The following is a 27,326-nucleotide window of genomic DNA, read 5'->3' as shown; positions in this document are numbered from 1 at the left end:
TAAAATTGAGAATTTTATATTCTGGAAGAATTGAGTTCCAGTCAGTTTTGTAGAAATTCTGTTGAAAAATGTTTTAGTTTAAAAAAATAAAATAAAATGAAATGAAATAGTAAGCCAGACTTGATGGTATTTAATCCCAGAACTTAGGAGGCAGAGGCAAGTGAATCTCTGAATTCCAGCCCAGCTTGGTGTGTATAGTGAGTTCTAAGACAGCCACATCCAAATAGTGAGATTCTATCTTTAAAAAAAAAGAAGGAAGGAAGAACAAACAGTTGTAGGGGAACAAGGGAAGAAAGGCTACTGAGATACTCAGCCAAGGCCATCCAAAAGTCTGTTTTAAAACCCTGGGTAGTACTTATCTGATGTTCTCTGATAATCAGATTAAATTAGGAAAACTTAAATGTCTTGTCAAACAAAAATGAACCAATTTCATAATCTAACTCTCTCCAATTCTTTGATGTTTTTAGCCTGCTATGAACATACAAGGATGTATTTGTCCACCATAACTGTCTCTGATGTAGGGAAAAAGTGCCTGAAATTGGAATACAAAATACTATCCAAAGGAAACTTGGAATTTTTGTACCCTGAGAATGGAAGTAAACAAAGAGAAGGAGAATACAGTGACAGAAGGCTGTGTCTGGGGTTTAGCCAGCCTCATGTGTTAGAGGAAGCAGCAGTCCTCAGAGCTCTGGCTGCCTTGTGGGGAACAGGCTGCTGTTGCCCAGGAGTGTGTGTTCCCACGCTGTGAGTCAGGATTGCATAAGAGAACTCAGCAATGCTTTCCAAAGCGATGCCAGTGATGCTCTGCAAATGCCCTACAACCTTCAGGAAGACAGAGGAACTTCTTATTACTAAAGTCTCAGCACATTGCAGTGCACAACATGCTTATGCACACACTAACAGAGATTCTTGCTTGAGATAGTCTCCCAAGCCTAACAAGCTTTTCATTTTTCTGAACACAAAATTAAATCCAGATTCCTATGTTTGCTGATGGCCAAGTGTCATTGCCCTGATAGTGTTAACGTGGACTCTTTCTCTAGTTAGCTGTTTCCCTCTGTTAAAGACAGAACAGTGGGTCATAATTATAAAGGAGTTGGACAAACTGAACTTGAGTGTCTATTTCCAGTTCATAAATAAAATGGAGACACTTCCATCCTACTCTGGTTTTCTAACCCTCCCTTCTTGACTGTTCACCCAGTTCCTGGGTCCTGGCACTTCTCTTGTGCAGACTGTCCTCTCTATTAAAAGCTCTCTTAATTCTGACCATGCTGGCCCCGCTCAGTGGTGCGTACCTGGCTCCAGCATTCGTGGTTCTGGATGAAAGCACTTGCTGCAATGATTCCAACTGCCAGCAGCATGAAGTCTTCCTTCACAGAGACAAACTTCTCCCTGAATAATTAAGACCATATTAATTTTGGAGCTAGTATGAAATGCGGTTCTAAATGCTATGGTCATAGAACTTCAGCTATGCATTGTTCATGTTGATCGTCTTGCACTTTAGACACAGAAAGAAGCCATGGTCAGGTTTAATAGCTTACCTGTCATTGTTCCCCCGCTCACCTGGGGTTAAAACATACACCTGTGTCTTGAGTGTGATAGGCCTTTATTTCCATCTCCCTAACAATTGTAATTGTGAGGCTTTGGTCAGTCTGACTGCACAGTAATCAAAGTCACTTTTGTCCAAGTTAGAGTCATGTGACAGGCTTTCCCCCCCTTCAAGTGACTATAAAAGCAATCCAGCACTCTCAAGTTTTAACTAATGGCAAAGGAAGAACTAGAAAAGAATGTTAGTTGTTTGCAGTAATTTACATTTAATAGTAAAAACCTTGAGTTTTCCCGATTTGGTTCAGTAATCAGCAATAACAGAAGTCAGTTAGAACCAATTATCCTGTGTTGTTTCTCAGTGCTGGGTATTGAATTTACTAGGCAAAAGTACTCTACCACCAAGCTCCAAACCCCAAACGCCTCATATTCATAGATCTGTCACCTACTAGGCAACCCCGGAAGGAACCTATCCTAGAAAAGTTTCTTACCCTTGCAGCTGACTGGGCGTAGAATTCTCAATTGAAGCCCTCAATAGGCTCTCATAGATGGGTTCATGCAGAAGATAGACCAGGTCAAGGAGGGTCAGGCAAGTTGCATGTAGTTGTGTGGCTGGGACCAAGCAGCCATTGTACCCTACATGGAGCACAGGCATGAAAGACAGCATCAAGTTGTGCCCTCCAGTCAAGTCTTAGGTCAGCGCTGTTCTGTTGCTAGTGTGCTTCCTGATACACGCTACCACGGAAGATCTGTTAGCAGAAGGTCAGTTTTATTTGAAACAGAGTCTCACTGTGTAGCCCTAACTGGCTTGGAACTCTGTGTAGACCAGGCTGGCCTCAAACTTAGAGATCCACCTGCCTCTGCCTCCCAACTGTTGGTATTAAAGTTCTGTGTCTGGCCAGAAGGTTCATTTTAAAGGACAGCTCTCCACCAGTAATGCATATGTCCAATCACAGTACATTTGTTCTGTCTTATGCTTCTCCATAAACCCAGCTCTCGGATCCTGCAATAAGGAAGTGTCTAATGAGCCCAGCATAATGGTGCATACCTTTAATCCCAGCATTTGGGAGGCCAGCCTGGGTCTACAAAGAGTTCCAAGACAGCCATGGCTGTTACACAAACCCTGTCCCCCAAAAATAAAGTGCCTAATGAATCCAAATCAGGTGCTGAGACCTCTGAGCTACCTTCCCTGACTAGTACTGGGGGGACATCTACATCATTCAGAAACACAGGCTTCCTACTGCTCCTCATTGGTAGGATGTGATTCCTGTTCCCAAATCCCTGGGCACATTGTTTTGTTTTTGTTTTTCGAGACAGGATTTTGCTGTAGTTTTGGAACCTGTCCTGGAACTAGCTCTTGTAGACTAGGCCTGCCTCTGCCTCCCGAGTGCTGGGATTAAAGGCATGCGCCACCACCGCCCAGCTTGTTTTTGTTTTGTCTTGTATGGCAGTCTCCAGCCCACATCTCCTAAAACATTTAATAAAGTACCTAGAACTTCAAGGAGCATCTCCACATATGCCAAAGGAGTGGGCAGGTTTATCTGGAAGTTCAGGGACTTCAAGACATCAAGCTCTGACTCCAGTAGTTCTTCTTTGGTGCACATGTAACCAAGAGCCTGGAGGAAGTTCAGGACTGTAACGTTGCTGACTATCTGAGAAAGAAAGAAAAAAGGCAGAGGAGAGATAGCAGGATGCAGGTCATAAACCCTAGCAGTCCACAGAGCACTGCAAGTCCACACCGGTCTTCTCTCTTGGTAATCCCACTAAGTTATGCAAGCAGGATTACTTGCAGTTAAACTCAAGTTCGCCCTTCTGGTCATTACACATGCTGGATTTCCCTTACCTTCTGCTCCTTCCTTTTTCCCTGCCCGCCCTAATTTTGTTTAGATTTTCTTTGTAGCTACTATCTCCCACCTACCAATTTCAATAATTCATTTTCTCTGAATAAACTTCCGTGACTGCCCAAGCTGATGAAGTTCCTTTCCTAGCTCTGTTACACTAACAGATCACCTTTTCACCTTGTTTACCCCCATGCCTTTTCCCATTGGGTAAGGGATTCCTTGAGAGCACAGACAATAAATATTTTTTACTGTGGTAGCCATGGTATCTACTGAAACATCTAGCCATAGAAAAAACTCAGTAAATATTTGCTGGACAAGTGGTATTTTACTGTACAGGCACTGGATATAACGTGGAAACATTTTATCTTTAGGTGTAATCATTTGCCTTTAATGCTGATAGGCATGTTGGTAATTCAGGTACCTTATGTAAACTGTCCTTAAGTCCAAGGGGAGGAAAGGTGACCTGTATGAATGATGGCATCTGTCCAGCAATTATACTTTGGGAACAGAACTTCAGGCTGTTTAATAACTGCCTCTGTGTGACTGTGTGTGTATTCAGGCGGTGTGCTTAGGAAGCATAATTACACTCTGGAATTTCCACATGAGTAGTGGCAGGCACCTAGCTTAGGAGTGGGTTTCTCACAGCCGCCTTCAATGAGCTGCTTTCTTTCTAACACTCAGGTGCCCATGAGCAACCCCGCTCCTTACTTTGTAGTGGAAAGACAGTTTGCTGGCCAGCTGCACACATGACACCAAGCGGAGGATAAACTTGTTGAAAAGCTGCTCTTTCAGAGCCCTCCAGTTCTGCAATTCGGTCTTAGTTCTCGGCTGGATTGTGGCTTGCTGACAGATGTTCTCTGCCTGCTTCACCATAAACCTGTAAGGGAAGAAAAGGATGGAGAGAAACTTTCAATCACACCAACTAAAGGGACTTTGTACTGTAGACATGCTCCACTGATCAGGTAACGAATGCTGGCTGGGAGTTCTCCATTTGCAAGTGAAAGAAGGGTGCAAAGCCAGTGACTTGGTAAGGGGAACGGCTAGTGCTGTGTGCACCACCATTCTGAGGGGCACTAGCACAATGGCCTTCTGCACAGGCTTTACCTTTCTAGGATTTCTACAGCCTGGTAGCTCACAGATTTCTCCAGACACCATTGTTCAGACAGGAGAAAAACAAACTCTGCCAAAACAGGAAAGAACAGCTTAATTCACAAGATGCAAGCCAAGCCACTCTGTGAACTCTTGGCATTGTATAAAAGCGCTGAGGGAGCTGAGAGAAGAGGGTCAGGAGGTGAGAAAGATGAGACTGGAGCAACCAAAGCTGAGCTCAGTTTCCTTTGCTGCCAACAGGCAGATCAGAGGCATGGAAAGGAGACCGACTCGGTGCCAAAGTCAAGGGTTTACCAAGCTCCCTCTGTGACCCTTGAGCCTTCCTGTGCATCTCAGCTGTTAAAGGTTTGGTCAGTTACACACAAACACACCAGCTGGCCTAGTTGGTCTCTACCTCATGCTGGGAACCCCTAGCTTCATGGAAGGTTCTTGGATGGATAAAAAGCCCTAACCCCTATATTCTGTTTTCAGTGGAATGTTGGCAGGAACAGAAAGGTCCCTCCTGGAGCTTCGACAGTCTTTATGACACTATTTGTTTAGTAACCACCCTCTGCAGAACTCCCATTGCTTCACAAACACAATTCACCTTGCAGCTGGCCACCGCCTCTCCACTGCCAGCTTGTTGTGTAAATCTCTATTGTGACTTGTTTGAAAGAAAGATCCCCTAACTCAGAGAACACAGCCCAAGTCAGAGGGAAAGAATCATTGAGAGGGCTGGAAGGGTAAGGTACTTTGGCAAGATTTTATCCTGCTTCTGTTTCCCTTTGAAAGAACAGACTCAGATAAAATTCTATTTAGCTTGCAATATCATTTGAGGGCGGAAACGAGGGTAAATGTCACTTCTCAGTAAAGAGAACTGCAGACCCAAGAACCTTTATCATTGATAAGCAAAGAATTTCAGAGGGGGATCCTTTACCTCTCAGCCTGTATGCACATAATCATACTGTCATATGTCTCCTGAGAAAATCTGACTTTCTTAGAAGAAAAACAATGTATCGCGCATGATGGTAAATGCCAGTTAATTTCAGCAGGTGGAGGCAGGAGGTCGGGAGTTCAAGGATATCTTCACTTAGATAGCAAATTGAATGCCAGACTGGGCTACAAGAGACCCAGTCTCAAAAATATGTTTTAAACCTATTAAAAAAAATCAAACTATCCCAAGACAGTTTAGCAATACACTTAACTTACAGATAGATTTATACACAAAGCTTTGTTACAAAGCCCACAGCCAGGCTACAATCTCCATGGAGAAGAGAACTGAGCACACCTAAATATTACTGGCCAGACCTTTGTCCCTTTATTCTTGGACCTTGGGCTTTATTTCCTAGCAGACCTTTGCTTTTATTTTGGATTTGTTAGGACTTATTCAGGGAGTCATTTCTGGTTTTTTATTTTAGGTCCTCACGGAAAGTGAGTTTGGGTTAGGCGGAGTAACTATGGTCACACCTGCACTTGTCTTCACCTCCTCTGCCTAACGAACATGCTCAGATGTAGGGCTACCCACAAGGCCTTTCAGCCTCCGCCTCACCATCTCATCAGGGCTGATTTCTTTAATGCCCGACTTCCACGCCTGCTCCTTCCACTTCATCATTCGCTCCCTGAAGTTGCTGTGATTTCCCTTCCGCTTTTCCCAATTGACTAAAATGATTACACCAAAGTCAGCAGGCTTTTCAAACTGTCCTCTTCCGACCTTCATTTCCACTGATGCCCTGGAAGCACCTGAGGCTACTGACCCTTCCCAACCCTCCTGTTGACTTCAAAAATGTTGGTTCTGTGCTTCTCTCCCCAACTGTTGTTGGTTGGTAGGGTTTATTTGTTTATTATTTTAATTTTTAAAAGATTTTTAAAAATTGTGTGCGTGTGAGTGCAGTGCTTTCAATCATATGTTGTTGGAGTCCCTGGAGCTGAAGTTAGAGGCTGTTGTGAGCTGCCTCGTGTACATTGTAGGGGATTGAATTTGGGTGCCCTGGAAGAGGAGCGTAAACTCTCAACTACTGAACCTTCTCTAAGTCTCTATTTTATGTGTATGTGTGTGAGATTGAGTTTGCATGTGCACTATATTCGTGCCAAGTATCTGCAGAGATCAAAAGAACAGGTTGGGTCCCCTGGAACTGGAGTTACAGGTGGTTTTGGACTGCCATGTGGGTGCTGGAAACCAAACCTGGGTCCTCTGGAAAAATAGCTTAACTGCTGAGCCATCTTTCCAGGTCCTTGGTTTGGTTTTTGAGATGGGTATTGGTGTATCTTAGGCTAGACTAACCTGGGACTCACTGTGTAGTTCACTCTAGCCTAGAATATGCAATTCTCCTGCCTCAGCTTCCTGAGTCCTGGGATTACTACATGAGCCACTCACTACATGCAGCTCATTGTATTGTTGACTCTCCCCTGTTCCAATTCCCTTAGCACAGAATGTTTCCCAAGGAAATGTTCTTGATCTGCTTCTCTTCTCTCCTTGGAGTATCATGAAAATAATTTAAAAACCTTGATTTCTAGTTCTGACCTTTCTAAACCGTCTGCTATTAACCTTCCTCGGGATGTTCTTAAACTCAGTAGATTCAAATCAAAACAATTTCCCCATAAAACAAAAGTCACACTTCCTTATTTCTATATTTTGTGTGTGTGTGGATGTAGTTCTCTCAGTGGCACCACTATGCTCCCAGTCTCTGGTTCAACCCTTTGACAGTCATTTTTACCTTCTTTCTTAAATAAAAATTGGGCTTTCTAGATTTTGCCTCGGGGTGTTGTAAATCCATTCTTGTCACTGCTCTGTTATCCCTCTGACTACACACGGGCTCCTCTAGCCCACCTCCATCAATCAGGTCCAGCCTTTTTACACACAAAAGCGTTTTGACCAAGGCAAAAATTATAGCCACGCTGTTTAAATTCCAGTGTCTTCATGCTGGAAAAATGCTTAGTTTTTTTTTGTTTTTTTTTTTTTTTTTTGAGACAGGGTTTCTATGTAGCTTTGGTTCCTGTCCTGGAACTAGCTCTTATAGACCAAGCTGGCCTCAAACTCACAGAGATCTGCCTGCCTCTGCCTCCCGAGTGCTGGGATTAAAGGCGTGCGCCATCATCACCTGGCAATGGCTTAGCTTTTACAAGTGCTGACTGCTCTTCCAGATCTGAGTTCAATTCCTAGCACCCACATCAGGTGGCTCACAACTGCCTATAATTCCAGTTTCAGAGAATCTGGCACCTTCTTCTGGCTTCTTCTAGCACCAAGAATACGCATGGTGCATATACATGCTGGCTGGCAAAACACCCATACACATACAATAAATTAAATAAGAAATATCAAATTTTAGTAACTTTCTCTCTCTTTTTTTTTTTTTTTTTTGCTAAACCAAGTATAAAGTCCTCCCCCTTGACATTCAAATTGCTACTCAGAATATCTCCAGACTACTTTCCTGGTCTTAATTTCTAATGCTTTTCCACATGCTCTGGCCAACCTGGGCTACAACTGGACCCTCCACTCCTGCCTTCCAAAGCTCTATATTCATGGCATCCTGTTCAGGTAGAGATGAGATTCCCTTTATCTTCAAACAAAATGTTACCATTCCCTCAAGGTGTACCTCAAAAGTCACAAGCCCTGGGCCACAGCTTATCACTCCTTTAAAATGTATTCTGTTAATTATTCTAACCACACTTGTACCTACTTGTTTGTATATTTAATATCCCCACCCAAAGTACATAGTTTGAGAGCAATGACTACATTGCTGTTTCATCTTTCTCGCCCAAGCAATGTCAATAATAAATACTCTAAGCATATTTACGAAAGGAAGAGTAAAACTCTGCATGGTGCCATACACCTTTAAATCCCACCTCTCGGGAGCCAGAGGCAGGCGTATCTCTGTGAGTTCGAGGCCATCCAGGCTATGGAGAGTTCCAGGCCAGGACTCTACAGTAAAACCTTGTCAAAAAAAAAAAAAAAAAAGAGCGAAAAAGACAGGGTCGGTGGGAGTAGAGGGTGCGGAAATGAAGGGGAAGGGTGCTGCTGGTAAGCCTCGTTCATCACTTACAACCCCCACGGCCTAACATAAAAAAAGTACCAACAAAATATATTTGAGTGAAAAGCAGAGTTCAGTGCTCCCAGGACTCCCATAAACCCGACTCCCCACTCTGCATCCACACCCACGATCCGGCTCTCCCTGAAGCTGCCCATCCGTCCCGCAGCCTCCTTCACAGCTTGCTCATTCTGCTGGGCCAAGTGAAGCAGCGCATTTTCGATGGTCTCTGTGGCAACCGCTCCAAACTGGAAGTCACTGGAATTAGCTAGTCTGGGCCTCAGGGGTCCTTCCATATTTAGAAATCTTTCGGAGCACTGGGACAGTTCACGGGATCCATAAACTGGCTTCCTTAGCTTATTTCCAGAATCTTCTGCCACTCCTTGGAGTCTTCCTTCCCTTCCAATATGTCTGCCCTGGCCTCGAATCTGAGGAAACCGTAATTCCCACCACAGCCTCGAACCGTCAATAGCTTTTCGCGCCCCAACTGCCACGAAGCGCTCAGCCAATCAGAAAACACAACCGCTTCTCGTCTTTCCTGCCCCTCCTCCAGAGCGGAGAGACCCTGTCTCTACCCAGAAACAGCACACGGACTACAACTCCCAGAGTCCCTTGCGGCAATCAAAGCCTACTATTCCTGGCGAGTTCCGGGCTGGGCGGCTTAGGGCGGAGCAGCAACATGGCGGCGTCTGGAGCTGGTGACCCTTTGGGTGCTAAGGATGGAAATGCCCCATTCGCTCAGCGCATCGACCCGTCGCGGGATAAATTGACCCCAGCGCAAGTGCAGTTTATGCGGCAGGTGCAGCTTGCCCAATGGCAGAAAACACTGCCACAGCGGCGGACCCGGAACATCGTGACTGGCCTGGGCATCGGGGCCGTGGTATTAGCTATTTGTATCCGTCCTGACTATACCACGTATGGGGTTAGAGAAAAGGGAACGAGACGTGTAGCCTTTAATGTGTGGACAAAGTGGGGTTAATACCTAATCTTACTATATCTACGGTGCTCTTAGGGTTTTGTGATAGCAATTAGTTAAGGGTTTAAAAGGAGCAAAAGGGTGGCACTCCACAATCATTAGTTGGGGGTGATAACAAGGGTGGTAGAACAAAGAAATGCCCATATGCTTTTGGTTTCCTGAACCCACCCCGCCAGATGGTTACACCTTCTATTCAGTGGCTCAGGAGCGTTTCCTTGATGAGCTGGAAGATGAGGCCAAAGCTGCCCGAGCCCGAGCTCTCGAGAGGGAGAGAGCATCAGGACCCTAACTGTACAGACCATCTTCAAACTGCTGGAGCTCCTGTACCCCTTAAATGATGCCTGGCGATCTCACAGCATCTTTGGCTTACTAACTTCGAACTGTGATTGAGCCCAAGAAGCCAGAGACTGTGCGTCTGGCCACTGCCGGGGGGGGGGGGGGGGGGGGGGGGGGTTGCTCATTTCACATGTAGTTTGTACAGTTACTCAGCCTTCTAATTTCCTTGTTCGAGAGGTATGCGACCTTGCCTTTCCTCAAACTTTGTGGTTTACCCCTTCACCTCCCAGGGGCCCAACTGTTAAGGGGGAGGGTGTGGTGTATCTGCAGAGTTGGAACCTTAAGTAGGAAAGATGGGGGGTGTGTCAAGTTAAGAGAAATAAAATGAGTCATCTCTCCTGAAGGCAAGGCTAGTGTTTGGGGGCCGAGGGACACATGGCGCTTCACGCTGGAAAGCGCCCTGGCAGTAACTGCGGGGGTGGCACAGCCCCAGGGAGCGGTAAATGTTTAACTAGAATTACTTTTTCCAGCAGATCTTTCCACCTGATTTAAGGGAGAGATTACTGGGCTGTTTGAGACCGAACCAGGTCTTAGGGAGAGGAAGGTCACTCTTTTGCTCTGAGCCTTAAAGACTCTAATGTCACAACCTTTTCCCGTCACTGCATGGGTAGATGAAGGACAAGAGACAACCACCTCATTCTTTTGATATTCCCTGGTACCTGCCTATACAGGTCTAGGGTGGAGTCTGGAGGGGGTCATAGCTTGGCCAGGTGGATCACTGGTCATGGAGTTTCCTCATGACCTGGTGGCAAAAAGCCAGAAAACTGGGCAGCGTCCATCCTGCCTCCCATTATGAGAGGAGAATGGCTTCTAAATCCTCCCCCGCCTCACCCCACAAGTCTTTGCCCCCAGCTCCTAAGACATGACAGATACAGACCCACAATCCTTCCCAGTATTTTTATTGATTGCTGTTCACTTTGGTGTTGTGAGCACACCTGCTACACTCCCAGCTGGCCTTCTAGAAGCATCTGGACTTGAGTGGGATTGCATAGTGGTTAGCCCTTGCCTGGGGAGGAGCAAAGATGAAGGTGGGGGAGGGTAGGGACAGAAATGACATTTCCACACAGCAGAGCTCCCCACATTGTTTGACTCTTCAGGATAACACAATCGCACTTTCTATGCCCCTCAGTGCTGGGGTGTTCTGTGCTGACTTCAGCTGGTCACCAAAGTATCAGATTCTGAGAGCCCAGTGCCACAGTGGGCCCTGGTGTTGGGGAGACATAGGACTTCTGTTCTGAATTCACTGGAGGGGAGAAGAAAAATACTGAGGAAATGCCCAAAGTGTGGGGGGGAGGCAAAGCTGCTGCCAGTCACCATTCCCTGGGCTCTCCCTCCCTTGGGCCCGCCCTCACCATCCTGCCAACATCCCCGGCGAATGTCACCCCCTTGCTTGCCCGCTGCTCCTGGGAGCCGGTGCTGCTGCCACTCAGGGAGTTCCTTCGCATGATGCCTGGGAGCAGGATGAGGGAAGGAGAGCTCTCAGTGAAGGAAGGGGCAGCGAGGAGCGGGGGGGCTGGTTCCCCAGAACCAAGGCTAGACCACTAGGGCCCGAAAGATCCTGTCGATAGGGAAGGAGTCTCAAGGGAAAAGTGAAAGCTGGGTGGCTGCCATCTCACCAGGGCCAGGGAGGTCAGAGCGCTGCAGGCTGTTGCGGCGGGAGGTGGGGAAGCTGCCCTTGGAGAGGCGGCGCTGGCGGCTGGACAACATAGCAGCTGGGGCTACGATGCCAGGTGGGGGCTGCTTCCCAAGCCGGCTGTACAAGTCCTCGATTTCTTTTTTCTGTAGGGTCTGCAGTGTCTCCACTTCCGATAAGTGTCTGAGGATGCACCAGGGGCAGGAAATGGCTAGTCACATACTTTGTGCTCCCAGGTTTACCTCTAGTTCTGCTGTCTTCCCCAGACTCACTTCTGCCGAAGAGTCTGCAGCTCAGCCCAGAACTCCTCATCCTCCCCACTGCTCTCCGACTCCTCGCTGCTCAGACACAGGCTGCTGTAGGAGTAGCTCATCCACACTGGGCTGGGATGACTCAAGAGTGGGGAACTTCCTCCAGGCCGGGTCCCGTCATTCCCTTCCTCTTCGATCGCCACCCCTAGGCCCTCGGCTGCACGGTCACTCTCTGCCAGAGCCTCCCTGGTCTCTGGTCCTCCCGCAGCACTGTCCTCTGTGTCTGAGCTCTCTGAGGTCAGCTCAGGGGTTGGAAGCTTTAGGGAACTGGAGAGAGTTGGGGGTGCTGGCTGTAGGGGCGGCTCTGCTGGTTCCTTGGATGAAGTCACTTGGAAGCGCCCAACAAGCTGGGGCTTCCTCTCTGCAGTGGGGTAAGGCGGGAAGTGAGGAGGACAGAAGAAAACTAGTTGGACATAAATGTGTTGGGGGTAACAGGCAGGAGAAGGTTGGGGATTAGCGGCCTCACCTTCAGAGATGGGTGCCAGTCTAGCTTCGCCCAGTAGTGGCTGAGCAAAATTTGGGGAAGCCTACAAAGTGTGGTACCATGAGAAAGGAAAGGATCCAGAACGGATCCCTCCCCCCTCACCCCAATATCCCTCTCCATCCCCTACTCACCTCATTCTGTGTCTCAGCCATTTGGGGTAAAAGGCTCTCCTGGCCACAAGAAGCTAGTGGAAGGGGCAGGCTAGGCAAGGGACCTGGAGGAGACTGAGAAAGAAGCCCAGGGGAAGGGGACAACAGGGACTGGGCTACGGTCATCACAGCCAGAGAGAAGGCACTAGCCAGAGAGAGGAGGGGGCCTGCTGTGGTAGCAGGGAGGGTGGGAGGAGAGGGACTAAGAGTGACTTGGGAACAACCAGAAGGGAATGGGTGGGGAGAGCTGGTATGGAGGTCACTCACAGGAAGGTGAGAGGATGGGAGTGGGAACTGAGGAGCACTGGCGAAGGGTAGAAGTGGGGAGCTGGGGGTCTGCGGACAGGGGTTTGAAGAGACCTGGGAGAATGGACAGGAATGGCATGAGGGTGAAGGAATCTGAAAGATGGGGCATGGGAAGACAGGGGGCGTCCCAAGGGAAAATGGGGTTCCAGGGGACAGGGGGGTTCCAGGAGAAGATGGAGAGGTGGAGAAGGCTGCCCAGCTCCTCTGTTCTGGGGAGATGCTTCTCTGCGGCTCTGCTGAAGAGGAAGGGTTGAGATTTCAGACCCCCGTGCCCTGTGCCCTCCACAGGGTCAACCCAAGGGTTGTGATGAACAGAAACAGAACATAGAACCTACCATTTGGTGGGCCTGGGAGGGCAGGCAGTGCTGCTGGCTCTGCCTGAGGGAGAAAGGGGGCCTTCAGTCTCAGTGGGGAAGCCGAGTCTCAGACGGGAAGTTGCAGGCTGTGATTCTTAAGATAGGACCCATGAGCCTCTAGGAATCCAGACACAAGCCTCTTGGGATTCAAAAGCATAAGTGCTGAAATATTTGGAGGTAAAGAGGCATGAAATCTGCCAAACTACTCTCAGGCGGTTCAAAGGAACATAACGTAGAATACAGAGGAAGAATGAGAAAGCTAGTCAAAAAGCTAGCCTTAACCAGGAAATCTGGGCAAAGGGCATCTAGGAATGGGCTCCATAGTTCTCGCTTATTTCAAGATAACAAGCTAAAAGTGTCTGCTCACTGTTTCTAGAACAAGAGTCTGTAGCTTTCATCAGACTCCAAACAGAGTTAAGAGCCAGTTGTAAAGTCCTCAAGATTAAGAGAAGTTAATCCAAGCAGACTGCTGAGGGCAGAGTCTGTTCCTGCTGGGGATGTCCGGAGGCCTGACCTGAGGGCTCAGGGCATCTTCAGCAGTCTCCGAAGGACCAGGATCTCTCTTCAGCAGGGTCTCTACTCGCTGGATAATCTCTCGGATCCTGCTCAGGAATCCATCTCGCTCCGAGGGCAGAATGAACTCATTGTACACCTGGCAGGGGTTATGGGATGGGAAGAGGCTGTTATCTTACCGTTGCTTCCCTGCTCCCAATGTTTAAACCCAACAGTTGATACCGCTGCATCATTTCCTGGGTATATGTTGTGCGCCAGGCATTTGTGGTCCAGGAACTGACATGCCTAGGATACGTGTTCTGTGTGAACCAACGCTTTCCATGTATCGTCACATGTAATACCAACAGCCTGCTACGGTCTATTAATATCCTCCCTGTGCAGTGAAGATAACTAATGCTCAGGTTAAGTTCAGCTGGCCTGGGGCTGGAGAGATGGCTCAGTGGTTAAGAGCACTAGTTGCTCTTCCTAGAGGACCTGGTTTCAATTCCTAGCACCTGTAACTCCAGTCCCAGAGGATCTGACACCCTCACACAGACATACATGCAGACAAAATACCAGTGCACCTTCAATAAATAAGATATTTTTTTAAAAAGTTCAGTCGGCTCAAAGTCACGCTATTTGAAGCCAGGTCCACTGAAAGCCAGGGCCTAAATTCTTTGCACAGCTGCATGCTTTTGGGCACAATTTCTGCACTCATAGAAAGTTTATAAAGTACATCACATGGGGCCCCAGTCACGCATGGCAAGGTTAAGGGGAACAAGGCGGTCAGTGGTAAATGTCACTTTCCACTCCACAGCCATCGCGAACCTACTGCCTACCACGCATTGTGGGAAATGCTGTTGAGTAGGGGAAGCATGGAACATCGTGGTCTCACACCCCACATCAATACACAGCAGGCTGCAAGTCGTCCTGGGGTGGGTAGAACACTTGAGCGCCTTGCTGGTAGTGAGTATGGCTAAGAATTTTTTTTTTCTTTCTGAAGGTGGGAGGATCTTTAGCAAGCATTTCAGACCTGTAAGGTCTGGAGATCCAGTTCACAACAATGTGGGTACTGTACTATTCTTCAAAGTGGTTACAGCAGTAAATTTTATGTTGTGGTTTAGTCTTACATTGTATTTGATTAGTTGGTTTGGCGCTTTGTTGTTTTTTGGAGGCAGGGCGGGTGGGGGTTTTGCTATATTGTCCAGAGTGGCTTCAAACTTGTTGCAATCCTCCCGCCTCAGCTTCAGCTTCCTGAGGGGACTACAAGAACATGCCACTATATCCCACTTACAGTGTGCTTGGATTTTTTTGTTGTTGTTGTTTTTTAAACCGCAGTTTAGTCAGGCATGATGTAACACACCTTTAATCCCAGCACTCAGGGGGCAGAGTCAAGCTGATCTCTGTGAGTTTGAGGCCAGCCTGGTCTACAGAGTGAGTTCCAGGACAGCCAGGGCTACACAGTGTGACCCTGTCTCAAAATCACCAAAAAAAAAAAAAAAAAAACAACCAAACAAAAAAAACCCACCACCACCACCAACAACAACAGCAAAAACCCCACAGTTTAAAAAGTGCTAATAACCTGTAATTGGGACATTGAGATGGATAAAGTTGCTTGACCTCAAGCCTGACTGTATGAGCTCAGTCACATGACCACACGTGAAAGGAGAAAAATGGCTCTCACAGGTTGTCTTTTGACCTCCACATACAAATAAATAAACGTAATAAAAAAAATCTGTAATTGGTCTTCCCCAGTGCTATTCCAGTGAAGGAACAGGTCATCCAGCCTCTGGGGTTGGGAGAACTGGAGATAGTGTTACACAGGAAGTGTTTGATGCTAAACCTTACAAATGTGGACTAAGAAAAGCCACCCTTCACTGAGGGTCTGTGGCCACCTCCATGCATCATCAAATTCGATCACATCTTTGAGAAACAAATAGTAATTGACAGAGAGTTGAGGCTCAGAGTCGCAGAAACCTGCTCGAGAATTGAGGGGTGCGGCTCTGATACTGCACTTGCCACAAGACCCTGGATCTGATCTCCAGCACCACAAGGAAGGAGAAGCAAGGGAAGAGGAGGAAGGGGAGGGAATAGAAGAGAAACCTGGCCAAGTTCACCAAACTTCAACACATGAAACTTGAACTCAGGTGTTACATAAAAGCCTAGTGACTGGGCAGTTCTCAGCCTGTGGGTCTCAATCCCTTTGGGGTCACAGGTCAGTTTTTTTTTTCACATTATGATTCATAACAGCAAAATTACACTTATGAAGTAGCAATGAAATAATCTTATGGTATATATATATTATCATGATATTATATATTTATGTATTATAGGATCTTAGTAGGAGGAAGATTGAGAACTGCTGCTAGGCTAGTCATTCTTCTGTTGCACCCCGGCCATCGGAAGCACAGCCTTGAGGCTCAAAAAGCAAGCTGGGTGGTGGTGGCGCACGCCTTTGATACTAGCACTCAGGAGGCAGAGGCAGGCGGATGTCTGTGAGTTCGAGGATGCCAGCCTGGTCTACAGAGTGAGTTCCAGGACAGGCTCTAAAAAAACTACAGCGAAACCCTGTCTCGAAAAACAACAACAACAACAACAAAAAGGCAGAGCACATCCTGACTCTGATGCAGCTGGTGGACTATGGTTTTTATGGCCATGCTTCCTGACTTTAGATCATAGCTGCTGCTGCTGATGATGATGATGATGATGAAAAGCAGCAAGATTCAGTCCAAGTCTCAAACTCTGCTGCAGAGACATGAACTAGTGAGGAGAAAAAAGAAGATGGATCCTGGGTCCAGGGGTGGGTCACTTGGATTGTGTAGATTCTACGTGCACACGGGAACCATGGGGAAAGGTTTTCAGACCTACAGATCCCTGGATAGATAGAAACAGAGACAGGAAGGTGCCCAGCCTCTTCCAGAACTGTTCAGAAGTGTATGGCTTGATAAAGACTCCGGGTCACGTGGCTTGACGGAAGAGGACAAGCCTTAGATTGTCTTTGCTCTGGAGACTAGGTGAATGGCCTCAAGGAGGAGGTGCTTTGTGAAGAATTCCTAAAGCCAGATGTTTTCTCCACCATCTCAGCGGCTGACATCTGCCACCCCACTCTGCTGAAACTGTGTGCCACTGGGACCTCTAACGAGCCAGTGTCGTCTTGCTCAGGATTCTCCCTGTGCCTCACTAGAATCCTCCTACTTCTTTGGCTCCAACTTGCTGTCCTTCAGTAACGTGCCCCCACTTCTCATTCTCGAACAGGATGCTTGCAAGAGACGCAGTCTAGAAGCTTCCATGTCTCTCACTTACAGGTCTGTTTTTACCCTCAGCGCTGGACTGAGGACTCTTAAACCCATCTCTCTTTAGCTCTTCCTGGCCATATCCTGTTGCCATGGAGGACCTTGACTCAGCTGTTGCTCAAGCTCATCGTGACCCTTAAGAAACCCTGCTTTCATTCCCAACTTCTTCTTTCATTGGGTAGTCTGCTCCTCTTTGTTCCTCTGATACGGGTTGCCCTTGATATCCCTTCTCCCTAACTCCCTAGCATATCAACTCAGCAAATATTTATTGGGCATCCACTACCCACACTGCTACGTCAAGAACGTACTGGACTACAGAGTAGTTTTCCTGAAGCAACCCTTAGATCCACCCTTTCTTCTCCTCCACATTCCATTTCACCTCCATTCCCGTCTGGCTTCTTGTGTCCACCTCCCAACCAGATTCCTCATTCCTAAAACCCTCCTACATCTCACAGCAGAATGGTCTACTTAAAATCCATTCTCAGGGCTAGACAGATGGCTCATTGGTTAAGACCACTGCCTGCTCATCCTGAGGTCCGGAGTTCAATTCCCAGCAACAACATGGTGGCTCACAACCATCTGTAATGGGAGCTGATGCCCTCCTCTGGCATGTAGTCATACATGCAAATAGAGCACTCATATACATAAATAAATTTAAAAACAAAAACCATTCTAGTCGTGTTTCTCTCTGCCTAACTTTCTTTGCTTTAAGGTCTTGTGTAGCCTGTGCTGGCCTTGAACTGCTGTGCAGCCAAGGGCGGCCCTGAACCCCTGATTTTCCTGTTTCCACTTCCTAAGTGCTCAAGATATCAGGCGTACACTGCAGAGCTGGCCTTCGGATGCACTCATGATCTGAATCCCACCTTCCAGGATTTACTGTAGGACCCCTTTCCTCCTGTGACAGTGGTTTCCGCAGTACCCCCCAACACTCAGTACTAACGCACTAGCACTAATACTGTCCTGTGCCTCCAGCCGGCCACGCCCTTCCCACCCTTCCCTGCCATTCCCATTCCTACTCATTCGCTAGGACGTGGGCCAATCCCATTCCTTCCTGTGCTGCTCCCGTCCATGCTTTACTTCCCGTCGCAGTAAGACAGCTCTAGCAGGAACCACGTGCACACATCACTGTGTCTACCCAGTTCTTATTTTTTTTTTGTTGTTTTTTGTTTTTCTTTTTTTGGTTTTTCGAGACAGGGTTTCTCTGTAGCTTTGGAGCCTGTCCTGGAACTCCCTTTGTAGACCAGGCTGGCCTCGAACTCACAGAGATCCGCCTGCCTCTGCCTCCCGATGGCTGGGATTAAAGGCGTGCACCACCACCGCCGGGCTCTACCCAGTCCTTATTGATCTCAACGTGTTCAACCTGACTGTGGGGCCAGGGTGTGTCAGCACCTGTGGCCGCCAGGAGGGAAATGCTTATATCCAAATCTGCCCTGTCTCTCTCCCTCTCACCATGGCCGCTGCAATCTCCTCCGGGCTGTCCCCATCCAGATCAAATCGGAAGGTCACCATCTTGCTGTTGTGGGTCTGGAGCTGGCACTCCACAACTCTGTCATTCTGGTCTGAGACCTTTAGATTCAAAGTCAGCAGAAGGAAAGACATCAATGCTTCTGCCTCAGTCATGTCCTCCCACCCTACTCTAGCCAAAGCCCGTGGGCCGGAGTGGACATTGAGAGCAAATTCTACCCCTAGAGTCTGACGCTGAAGCTACTAGATGCCTCGTGGGCACCAGTCACACGCTGCAGCTCTGCTTTTCTGGCCCACCTCCCCTGTCTCCCTGGCAGTTCCCCACGGGTTCTGTAGGTTGCTCTCCAGCTCCTATGCTCGCCGTACACTAGTGACCCGAAGCCGGGATCGGGGTCTCCGACGAAGACTCTTCACTGGAGGTTTCCTCGTCTGCCCCCCTTCTCCCATGTCGCTGAGGCCTGATGCTGCATCTGAGGCACAGCTGGGCAGGGGGGAAAGAAGATAGAAGTGTTTAAGTGGGCAGTGGGGACCCAGAACTTTCTGTGTCTCACCCTGGTACCCCAACTTAAACCAGAACATACCTGTCCCCAGGAGAAAAGTCACTGCCAGGGCCAGAGCGTGGAATGGACAAGGCGAAACTCTGAAAGAGGATACACTTCCTGAGGTCAGGAGATAATAGCTGTTGATGCTAATCGTGGTGACCCAGGGAAATGGTGCCAGGGATGGGGGAGAATGCCAGGGAAATAGAATTGGAGAACGTAAAGACAGGAATAGTGTATTTCAGGAACAAGGGAACAGGTAGGGGGTTGGGATTCAAGAGAAAAGGATAGGTCATGAATCACTGGAAGGCTCCCGAGGGAGGGACCCCCCTCTCACCGAGGGCAAGCAGAGATGGGACTCAGCGGGGCTGGATGGCACCCCCCCGGGGGGCTGAAGGGCAGGGTCTGAGGCATCCAGGAAGCCGGAGGAGCTGAGGTAGCCATCAGTCTCGCAATCAGCTGGCGGGGGAGGGAGTGGATCAAAAAATAATAATAACAATAAAGGACTGTGGTGGTAGAGGAGGGGACCTGTCTGTGCAAAGAGGGGCCTGGAGCCAAGAGGGAATTGTGGGAGTATTTGTCCCTAAGGGAAGGTTCACAGCTAGAGTTGGAAGGCTGGATAAGTGACAGCATTTCTGGGCTGGCTTCTGGGACCTAGAACTCCAAGTTGGGGTCACTTACAGGTGGTAGATGAGTAGCTAGCATGGCGGAAGAGGAAGGATTGGTGCTGGTCAGCCTCTGGTTCCTCGGGCTCTGGGGGGAAGGCACTGGTGGCACCAGGAGCCAGGGACACAGTTGCTGGAGGAGGTCCTGACTCCTGTGGAAGGACCTTCAACTCCCTAGCTTTGCGAAGCTTCTCCCGCTTCCGCTGGATGGCAGCAACCCGTTCCCGGACTGCACGGGCCACTGGCTGGTAGTCAGCTTCGCAAACTAAGCCCAAGGCTACCTGGAGTCGGGGATAGAAAGGGAGACAGCTTCAGACTCCTCCCTCTCAAAGACTTACCAGGGACTGGGGAGCTACCCAAGTTAGTAAAATGCCTACTGCACAAACATGACGTAAGTCTGATCCCCAGTGCTCATGTAAGGGTCAGGCAAGCATGCTTGTAATCTCAGTGCTGGGGAGGCAGACACAGGAGCTTGCTGGCCATCCTGTCTAGCCTAATTAGGGGGCCCCAGGTGGTTCCTGAGGCATGACACCCAAAGTTAACATCTGGTTTCCACACATATGCACACACACATCTGTACACGCAGAGAGACAGACAGACAGACACACAGAGAGAGACAGACAGACAGACAGACAGACAGAGACAGAGGATGGATCCATCAGGATACCTTTAAATTGGCTTCTGGCCTTCACACATAGGCACATACACTTCTGTACATTCAGAGAGAGAGAGAGAGGAGGGAGGGGGAAGGGAGGGGAAAAGGATCATTAGGACACCTTTTGAGGCCCTGTCTGTTACTGAAAACTCATCCTCATTAAGCCTTCTCAATAACATTGGGGAATAAACTTTGCTGCTGTTGTCTTAGACATGATAGTGATCATGAAGGCCTGCATTCCAACCCCCAGCACCCATGTCAAAGCATGCACACGTATACATGCATGCATACATGCACACCCACACCCATACCCACATCCCTTGCAGGTAATAGATCAAGATTTGATCTTGAGGGCAGGCAGGCTGGCTTTGTGTATAAAACTGCCCACTGCTAAGCCTGACACCCTGAGTCAGAATGATGGAAGGGGACAAGTGATTCCCACAAGATGTCCTTGACCTCTACTGGTATGCTGTGGTACATGCGCACCCACATACATACACACAGTCACACACAAATAAGACGTAACTTTTTTTTTTTTTTTAAATATTTTCAAGATAGGGTTTCTCTGTGTAATAGCCCTAGCAGTTCTGGAACTAGCTCTTGTAGACCAGGCTGGCCTCGAACTCACAGATCCGCCTGCCTCTGCCTCCCGAGTGCTGGGATTAAAGGTGTGTGCCAAGGCTCAACTACAAGATGTAACTTTTTAAAAAGATTGCATCTATAGTCAAGCTGGGCAGTGCTTTGGCAAGTACACTTTTGCCATATTCAGTCTCAAGTTATTATCATTAGAGATAGGGTCTCACTGTGTATCCCTGGCCTCACAATATAAACCAAACTGGGCTCAGCGATTCATCTACTTTTGCCTCCTGAGTGCTGGGGTCAATAATATGAGCCACTGGGGCTGGAGAGATGGCTCAGAGGTTAAGAACACTGGCTACTCTTCCAGAGGTCCTGAGTTCAATTCCCAGCAACCACATGGTGGCTCATGACCATCTGTAATGAGATCTGATGTCCTCTTCTGGTATGCAGGCAAAATGCAGATAGAACACTGTGTACACAATAAATAGATTTAAAAAAAGAAAAAGAAAAAATTAATATGCGCCACTACGTCAGGATAGTCTCAGGTTCTTGACCTAGCACAGATGACCCTTGACCTTGCTGCTGCCATTTCTCTATTGAGAACCCCACATTCTCACCCCTTCTCCCATTCAGGCTCTCCTCAACAAGCTTTTAAGGTTCTGCCCTGACATCATCTATGCCCACACCTGCTTTCTCTTTCACCAGTGTCTGCTCCTCCCCGCCCCTCTTCTTCCCTTTCAGTTTAGCTGTGAGTTTTGCAGGTGGAGTAGAAGAGCAGCAGGGCCACCTGACCAAATCTGAATGGTTTGAGCTTAAATCCTGCTTTGTCGTTTGTTTACTTGGGACTCCAGACAAGACAATCAGTCTCTCTGAGCTTGCATTCCTTCATCGATAAGTTGGGATAAAATTGCCTTCCAAACAGGCTCACGTGAAAATGGTTCAAGTCGTGTGATTGCTAAGGAGGACCTACCACCTGCCAAACAGTAAGGGATTAGAAAAAAAAATCAGGACGTGTTGTCTGGTCACGGATAGTTTCTGGTCTAGCAGAGGGGAGAGATGGTAAAATGCATTCTGGTATAAAACAAAGCCCACGGTTGAGGCTGCGTAGAGGCCTCACTGATATGGAAAGAAGCATTCAACTGTTAACTCCAGAGGAGTGACCTTCCTGGAATTGATGGTGCTAAGCATTGGGGGTGGGGGGGACGACAAAGAAGGTGGAGAGGGAAAAATAAATAGATAAATTGCCAAGAAGGACATTCCATGATAAATGAATCTGCAAGAAACAAAGAAGGGAGGTTAGAGGATCCACGGTTGGTTCTGGAAAAAAAAAAAAAAAAAAAAAAACCTAGTGTGTGCAGGTGTGAATTAGGGCAGGAGAGACAGGAAGACCCCTGTAGAAGATGCTCCTCTGGGTGGGAGCCTCCTCTCGCTCCTCTAGTGGCCCACCCTGGCCCTCCTATTGACTGGTGACAGATTGGCTGCGCCCTTTAAACACTCAATCAAAGCAGGACCTATCTCCTCACCATCTCCTGAGCCACCTCCTCAGCAGCGTCCCGACCAAGCTGGAACAGGAACTCGATGGCCTGGTTGTCCCGTGGGCGCCCCCCGCGCCGCGCATCCTCCATGCGCAGCCAGAGTTTGAGACCTGGCTTCTCGCCGTCATCCTCTTCTGCCAGCTCCACGTGCACACCTCGTTCCTCGCGGAAGAACGCGTGGGCCAGGAGATCCTGAATGGTGAACCTGGGGACCGTGGAGAAGTGAGGAGCCGAGCCTGCTGCCACCCGAGCTTCGTCTCCATGCCCTCTCTGGCCCGGGGACCCCACCTCTCGTTCTTATCCGTGCGAATGCAGCCTTCAATGATCTCCTTCACCTCTGGCATCTTCACCTTGTAGAAGCTGTTGGGCTTTGTGCCCTGCGAGAAGAGTTGCATGAGGCCTCGGGTTGCCTGCGAGCCAGCTCTCAGGAAGTGTGCAAAGCAGGCAGTCTCCAAGGCTCGGGTGGGGGAAGGGTGCTGGTACTGAGAGACTCGATTTTCAAATCCATTCCCTCCACATATTGCTGGTGTGACCTCGCGCAAGACTTCCCGGTTGGTTGTTTTCTCATTTGTAAAGCGCAGAGCAGAACATTCGCCCGGCTCACCTGGTGGGACAACTAGGAAGATCTGCCAAGACTAGATGTGCAGCGGCTTGTAAACTCTTAGGATTGCACATATTCTTACTAGCTTGTGTGAGGGGCTTACGTGCATACAACACATTTCCGCTTCACTGGGGCATCTTTCTGTCTGGCCTGTTTTTATTGAGATAAAGGGTACCAGCTACAGACAGGCTAGTTAGAGGGCAGGAGAGTGGGAGGGCCTCTGGGGATCCCTTCTTCCCGAACCCAGTCCTTCTCACCGAAGTGACCTTGCGGTAGATTTGTGCTGCGTTCTGGCACTCAGAGTAGGGATACTCAGATGTAGCCATCTCCAGCATGCACATGCCAAAGGCGTACACGTCCACCGCCTCGTCGTACTTTTCCTCATACATCTCGGGGGCCATAAATTCCGGGGTCCCTGTTGGACCCACAGAAAAGGTCAGGCCTTCCTCTTGGTCCCCTCCCTCCATTCGGGTCTATCACGGGCTAAGTAGCCCAAGGGCAACCCTGGGAGTTCTGGTGACCAACTGTTGCCCGAAGTGTGTTCTGGGGGCAGGAAGAATGGGTTGCCCTAGTGCGGGAGCTCTCCAAAGCCCTGTTGGAAATCTTTTCTGATGTGGGGGAGCTAGCAATGACAAAGGAACTGCTGGAGAGACGCACCGATGACGCTCTTGGCAAAGGAGGCGCGCTTGAGTGTGGCCAGTCCGAGATCTCCGATTTTGACAGAGCCTGAAGGGCCGGTAATGAAAACGTTGTCACACTTGAGATCTCGATGCAGGATGGGGGGCACGCGGGAATGTAGGAAATGAAGTCCCCGCAAGATTTGGCGACTCCAGCGCTGAAGGACTCGGGGCTTCATTTCGCGGAACCGCCTCAGGTACCTGGGAGAGGGCGCATAACCATGGTCGCCGTGGGGATATCGATTCCTGGACTGGAAGATTTCCTCTCATCCTACCCTTGCCGCCACCTCTGCGTCCCCTGTCAGATTCTTTTAAATCAGGTCCGTCTGGCCCCAAAAGAAACTGAGTCAATGAGTATGGTAAATAGGTTACAAAATGACTGACGGTAAATTCGGAGATAGGGTGGCCGCCAAAGAAGGTGCTGTGGGAGCAGGAAGGAATGACTAACTGTCCCAAGTGAGGGGGAGGATTTCACTGAGGAAATAACTTTTGCCTTGAAGGAGGAGTATTAAGTTCAAGGGTGAAAATGGGAAGAGATGGAGATTTTCCCTGCTGAAGGACCACAGGAGTGACAGGGCAGGGTAGGAAGTCACTGAGAACTGGTTTTGTTAACTTAAGCTATAAATCAGAGTGTGTTTTAGGGACTTTGTGGACTTTACCCCAGGGCAGTAGGAAATCTTGAAGGGGTTTGAGGAGGCAAAGGGTCAGATTTCCTCTAGGCTGCAGGAAGATGGGATAACGAGGGGTGGGCACACTGGGAAAGGCCCTGTAGGGCTGTTGTTGTGTATATGTGTTGGGGGGGGGGCACCAGTAGTGTTGCAGCAAGGTAGGGAGGGCCAAGATGAGCAGTGAAAACCCAGCGGGAAGGGCTGGAGAGATGGTTCAGAGGTTAAGAGCATTCCCTGCTCTTCCAAAGGTCCTGAGTTCAATTCCCAGCAACCACATGGTGGCTCACAACCATCTGTAATGAGGTCTGGTGCCCTCTTCTGGCCTGCAGGCATACACATAGACAAAATATTGTATACATAGTAAATAAATAAATAAATAAATAAATAGAAAACCCAGCAGGAAGATATTAAGCAAAGACCTAAGAGACGCTGCTGTTAAGCACAACAAAGATATAGACATGGGAGGACATTGTCATGGTGATTGGGAGAAGTTCCCAGGGCCTCGGAGTGACTGGGAGAAGTTCCCAGGGCCTCGGAGTGACGTCCCATCCTCCCCCTCCCACCCAGGCCAGAGCTCACGTCTTGAGCGTGCCGGAGGTCATGAGTTCAGTGACCAGCACGATGCAGACCTGGCCCCTCAGCACCGACTTCCACGAGTCATAGAAGCGGACGATGTTGGGGTGCTGCAGCCCCTTAAGCATCTCAACCTCCTCGGAGAATCGCTGCCGTTCAGCTCGAGATAGTTTCCGAGTCTGTGGGATTGGACGATCGGGGTCACATCAGACCCAGAACCCCAAGAAGAAGAGCACGGGATATCTGGGACAGAACTTGGAGGGGGGGCGAGATGAGGGCAGGAGCATATGGCCGGGGTACGATTGGTGAAATCGCTAGCCAGAAGGGCAGCAGACCCCCGACTTTTGGTTGGTCTCTTCTTATTGCTCCAAGAACACACCCATCCTGGGCCTGGGGCAGCAATCCGGACCCCCCGCTGGACACAAGCGTCTTTATGCACAGGTCTGGGAGCCGGGTGCTCAATAGCGCCTTTGTGGCCTCCAGAGCCGACTGTGGAAGTGGGGGGGGGGCTTGTGCCCTGGGGCTGGCAGCCGGTAGGCAGCACGCAGACCACGGGCCGGGAATTGGGGCCGGTAAGAGGTTAGCCCTAAAACCTAGGAACTGCAGGCTCTAGAAAGAGGTAGATGAAGGTACCAAGAAAGAAAAGATCCTGTATCAGGGCCAGAAGACCGCCCCCCATGGCTGGGGCTGCCCCACCCCTCCTTTCTCTCTCTCCCTCCTACCCCCCCCCCCACCGAGTCTGGCCGATTCTCCTGGCCTGGCTTAAAGCCTGGGGCGCGGCACTAGCAGGCACTAGCGGAGAGTCCTGTGCCAGAGCCAAAGTGGAAGGACCCCTCCTCCTGGTTTTGTTTCCTAATCTGGATCTTGAGTTTTTGGGACCACTCACACTTAAGAGTGGGAGCAACGGGAGGAAGAAAGTGCTAAAAATCTGTATCCTCCTTAAGTCCAAAACTTGCTAGAGCTCAGCTCCTTTGGCAATGGAAAGGGAGAACCCAGGTATGCAGAGGGGTGTGAAACCGGACTGGACTCCAGCTTCAGCTAGAGTGCCCTGTCCCTGCTCCCTGAAGTTGCTGCGAAGTCTGTAAGGCTGACTGCTTCAGAAGGAACCTGGGGAGCCCCCTTCTGCCATAACTACCCTAAATCTTTTTGGAGGTGGAGAGAACTTTGGCTTCAACCCCGGGCCTCCCACATCCCAGTAAAGAGGAAGGAGGAGGAGCGAGAGGACCAGGGTCACAGCACAAAGTCTCAAGACTTAGAGGAAAAAGAGAGGACGGGGCAGTGGTGCCCAGGGCAGGAGACTGGAGGGTCTGCCTCCCTCGCTACTCAGTTTCCCAACACTCAGGTTTGTAGAGAGGCTTGAAAGTGAAGCTAGTTATGCGCATTGGCTCACTGGGAGCCACCATATACCACCTGCCTCAGTTTCTCCTGAACCCACCCAGAGTCAGTGAGATCATGCCGGCAAGAAGAGCAAGGGTGCCTGGACATCTGATAAGAAGAAAAAAAAAAAAAAAAAAAAAAAAAAGATCCTTTCCTTGATGTTGTCCTTCCGTTTTCCCAACCTGCGACCTCCAAAGGGCCCCATCCCTAGGTACCACAGAGGGGGCGCCCAGCCACACCTGCAGTTCGCACCAGGCCACCTCTACCGTGGTGTCGGTGTCTAGCCCTCGATACACCGTCTTGAAGGAGCCTCTTCCAATCTCAATGTCAAACTTGAGGTATCGGCCGTCTGGAGACGTTGCCACAGCCTGGGTCTCTGTGTCCTCTTTCTCTTCCTGCTCCCGCCGCCGCTCCCGGGCTGCAGCATCAAGAAGCCTCGGTGGTTCCCGGGACCCGGGACCTCCCGAAGGCACCGTGAGCTCAGGACTTGCCAAGTCTGCAGCCTTCACCGGGGCTGCCCCGGTCCATGTGCCCTCGGAGGTTTCTTTGGCGCTAGGAGGTGGGCTCTTCGTGTGGCCAACGGGGTCCGGAGGATCGGGGGGTTCCGGAAGGAGTGACACTGGTTGAGACCAGGAGCTCAGCAGTCCCAAATCTACTGAGCTGCGGCGGTTCGGTCGTGAAGAGCGGGGTCGGGGTTCAGCCTTCCCAGAGAAGCGGCGCACTCGCCGAGGAGGTGGCCCCAAGCGGGTTGGCCCCGAGGAGGTGAGAGCCGGCGGTGGCCGCAGAGCCAAGTCAGCCTCGGTCTGAGACATGGGGACCCCGTTTTCCGTAGTCCGAGGTGGTAGCATGGGGAAGGGCCGGGCGCCGCAGGGCGGAAAGCCAGGCAACTGGAGGCGGCGGCCTGACAGGCGGACCGACTGGGTGCGCAGCGCTCCGGCTGAGCGGCTGGGGCCCCAGCCCCGGCGGGCCGTCCTGGCGACCCGCCCCCAGCTCCGCCCCACGACCCGCCCCCAGCCGAGACCGGTCCTCACCCCCCAGGGTCACCCCCTTGTGAGCCTGGCGCGTTATACCGCGTGGAGCTGGGGTGCTGCCCTCACCTCTGCCGCCCGGCCGCTTAGCCCCCCGGCCGCCCGCCTTGGTCTCCAGAGTCTCCGCCTTCA

General features: G+C 49.7%; 3 protein-coding genes across 5 annotated transcripts; 1 reads left to right on the top strand and 2 right to left on the bottom strand.

Annotated features, from left to right (window-relative positions):
- Positions 1-215: 215 nt before the first annotated feature.
- Positions 216-8,793, bottom strand: Cntd1 (cyclin N-terminal domain containing 1). Its single transcript, XM_057776523.1, has 7 exons — positions 8,625-8,793; positions 4,488-4,563; positions 4,092-4,260; positions 3,032-3,194; positions 2,034-2,178; positions 1,293-1,389; positions 216-822 (listed from the first exon to the last, which is right to left on the bottom strand). Exons 1-7 carry the CDS (start codon positions 8,791-8,793, stop codon positions 655-657), a joined length of 987 nt encoding a protein of 328 aa, XP_057632506.1. The 3' UTR covers positions 216-654.
- A 367-nt stretch (positions 8,794-9,160) lies between these two features.
- Positions 9,161-9,898, top strand: LOC130878521 (cytochrome c oxidase assembly factor 3 homolog, mitochondrial). The gene is made up of 2 exons (XM_057776525.1): positions 9,161-9,390; positions 9,650-9,898. Exons 1-2 carry the CDS (start codon positions 9,177-9,179, stop codon positions 9,760-9,762), a joined length of 327 nt encoding a protein of 108 aa, XP_057632508.1. The 5' UTR covers positions 9,161-9,176; the 3' UTR covers positions 9,763-9,898.
- A 760-nt stretch (positions 9,899-10,658) lies between these two features.
- Wnk4 (WNK lysine deficient protein kinase 4) lies at positions 10,659-27,138 on the bottom strand. Of its 3 annotated transcripts, XM_057776517.1 has the most exons (19): positions 26,406-27,137; positions 24,796-24,968; positions 23,529-23,749; positions 23,129-23,286; positions 22,559-22,647; positions 22,259-22,475; positions 19,518-19,782; positions 19,174-19,295; positions 18,879-18,937; positions 18,664-18,778; positions 18,283-18,399; positions 13,563-13,700; positions 13,028-13,070; positions 12,369-12,928; positions 12,220-12,280; positions 11,715-12,114; positions 11,426-11,625; positions 11,162-11,259; positions 10,660-11,052 (listed from the first exon to the last, which is right to left on the bottom strand). In XM_057776517.1, the coding sequence occupies exons 1-19, from the start codon at positions 27,012-27,014 to the stop codon at positions 11,050-11,052; spliced, it is 3,648 nt and encodes a 1,215-aa protein (XP_057632500.1). In that variant the 5' UTR covers positions 27,015-27,137; the 3' UTR covers positions 10,660-11,049. The 3 variants fall into 3 exon arrangements, with proteins under 3 accessions (XP_057632499.1, XP_057632500.1, XP_057632498.1); XM_057776516.1 differs by having other exon boundaries at positions 10,659-11,259; positions 12,369-12,925; positions 26,406-27,138; XM_057776515.1 differs by having other exon boundaries at positions 10,660-11,259; positions 26,406-27,138.
- Between the last annotated feature and the right edge of the window lie 188 nt (positions 27,139-27,326).

Source organism: Chionomys nivalis, chromosome 7 (genome assembly GCF_950005125.1).
Source record: "Chionomys nivalis chromosome 7, mChiNiv1.1, whole genome shotgun sequence".
In the NCBI taxonomy this organism is placed as follows: domain Eukaryota; kingdom Metazoa; phylum Chordata; class Mammalia; order Rodentia; family Cricetidae; genus Chionomys; species Chionomys nivalis.
Note: the sequence above shows the minus strand (reverse complement) of the source record. Positions and strands in the feature narration are given on the sequence as shown.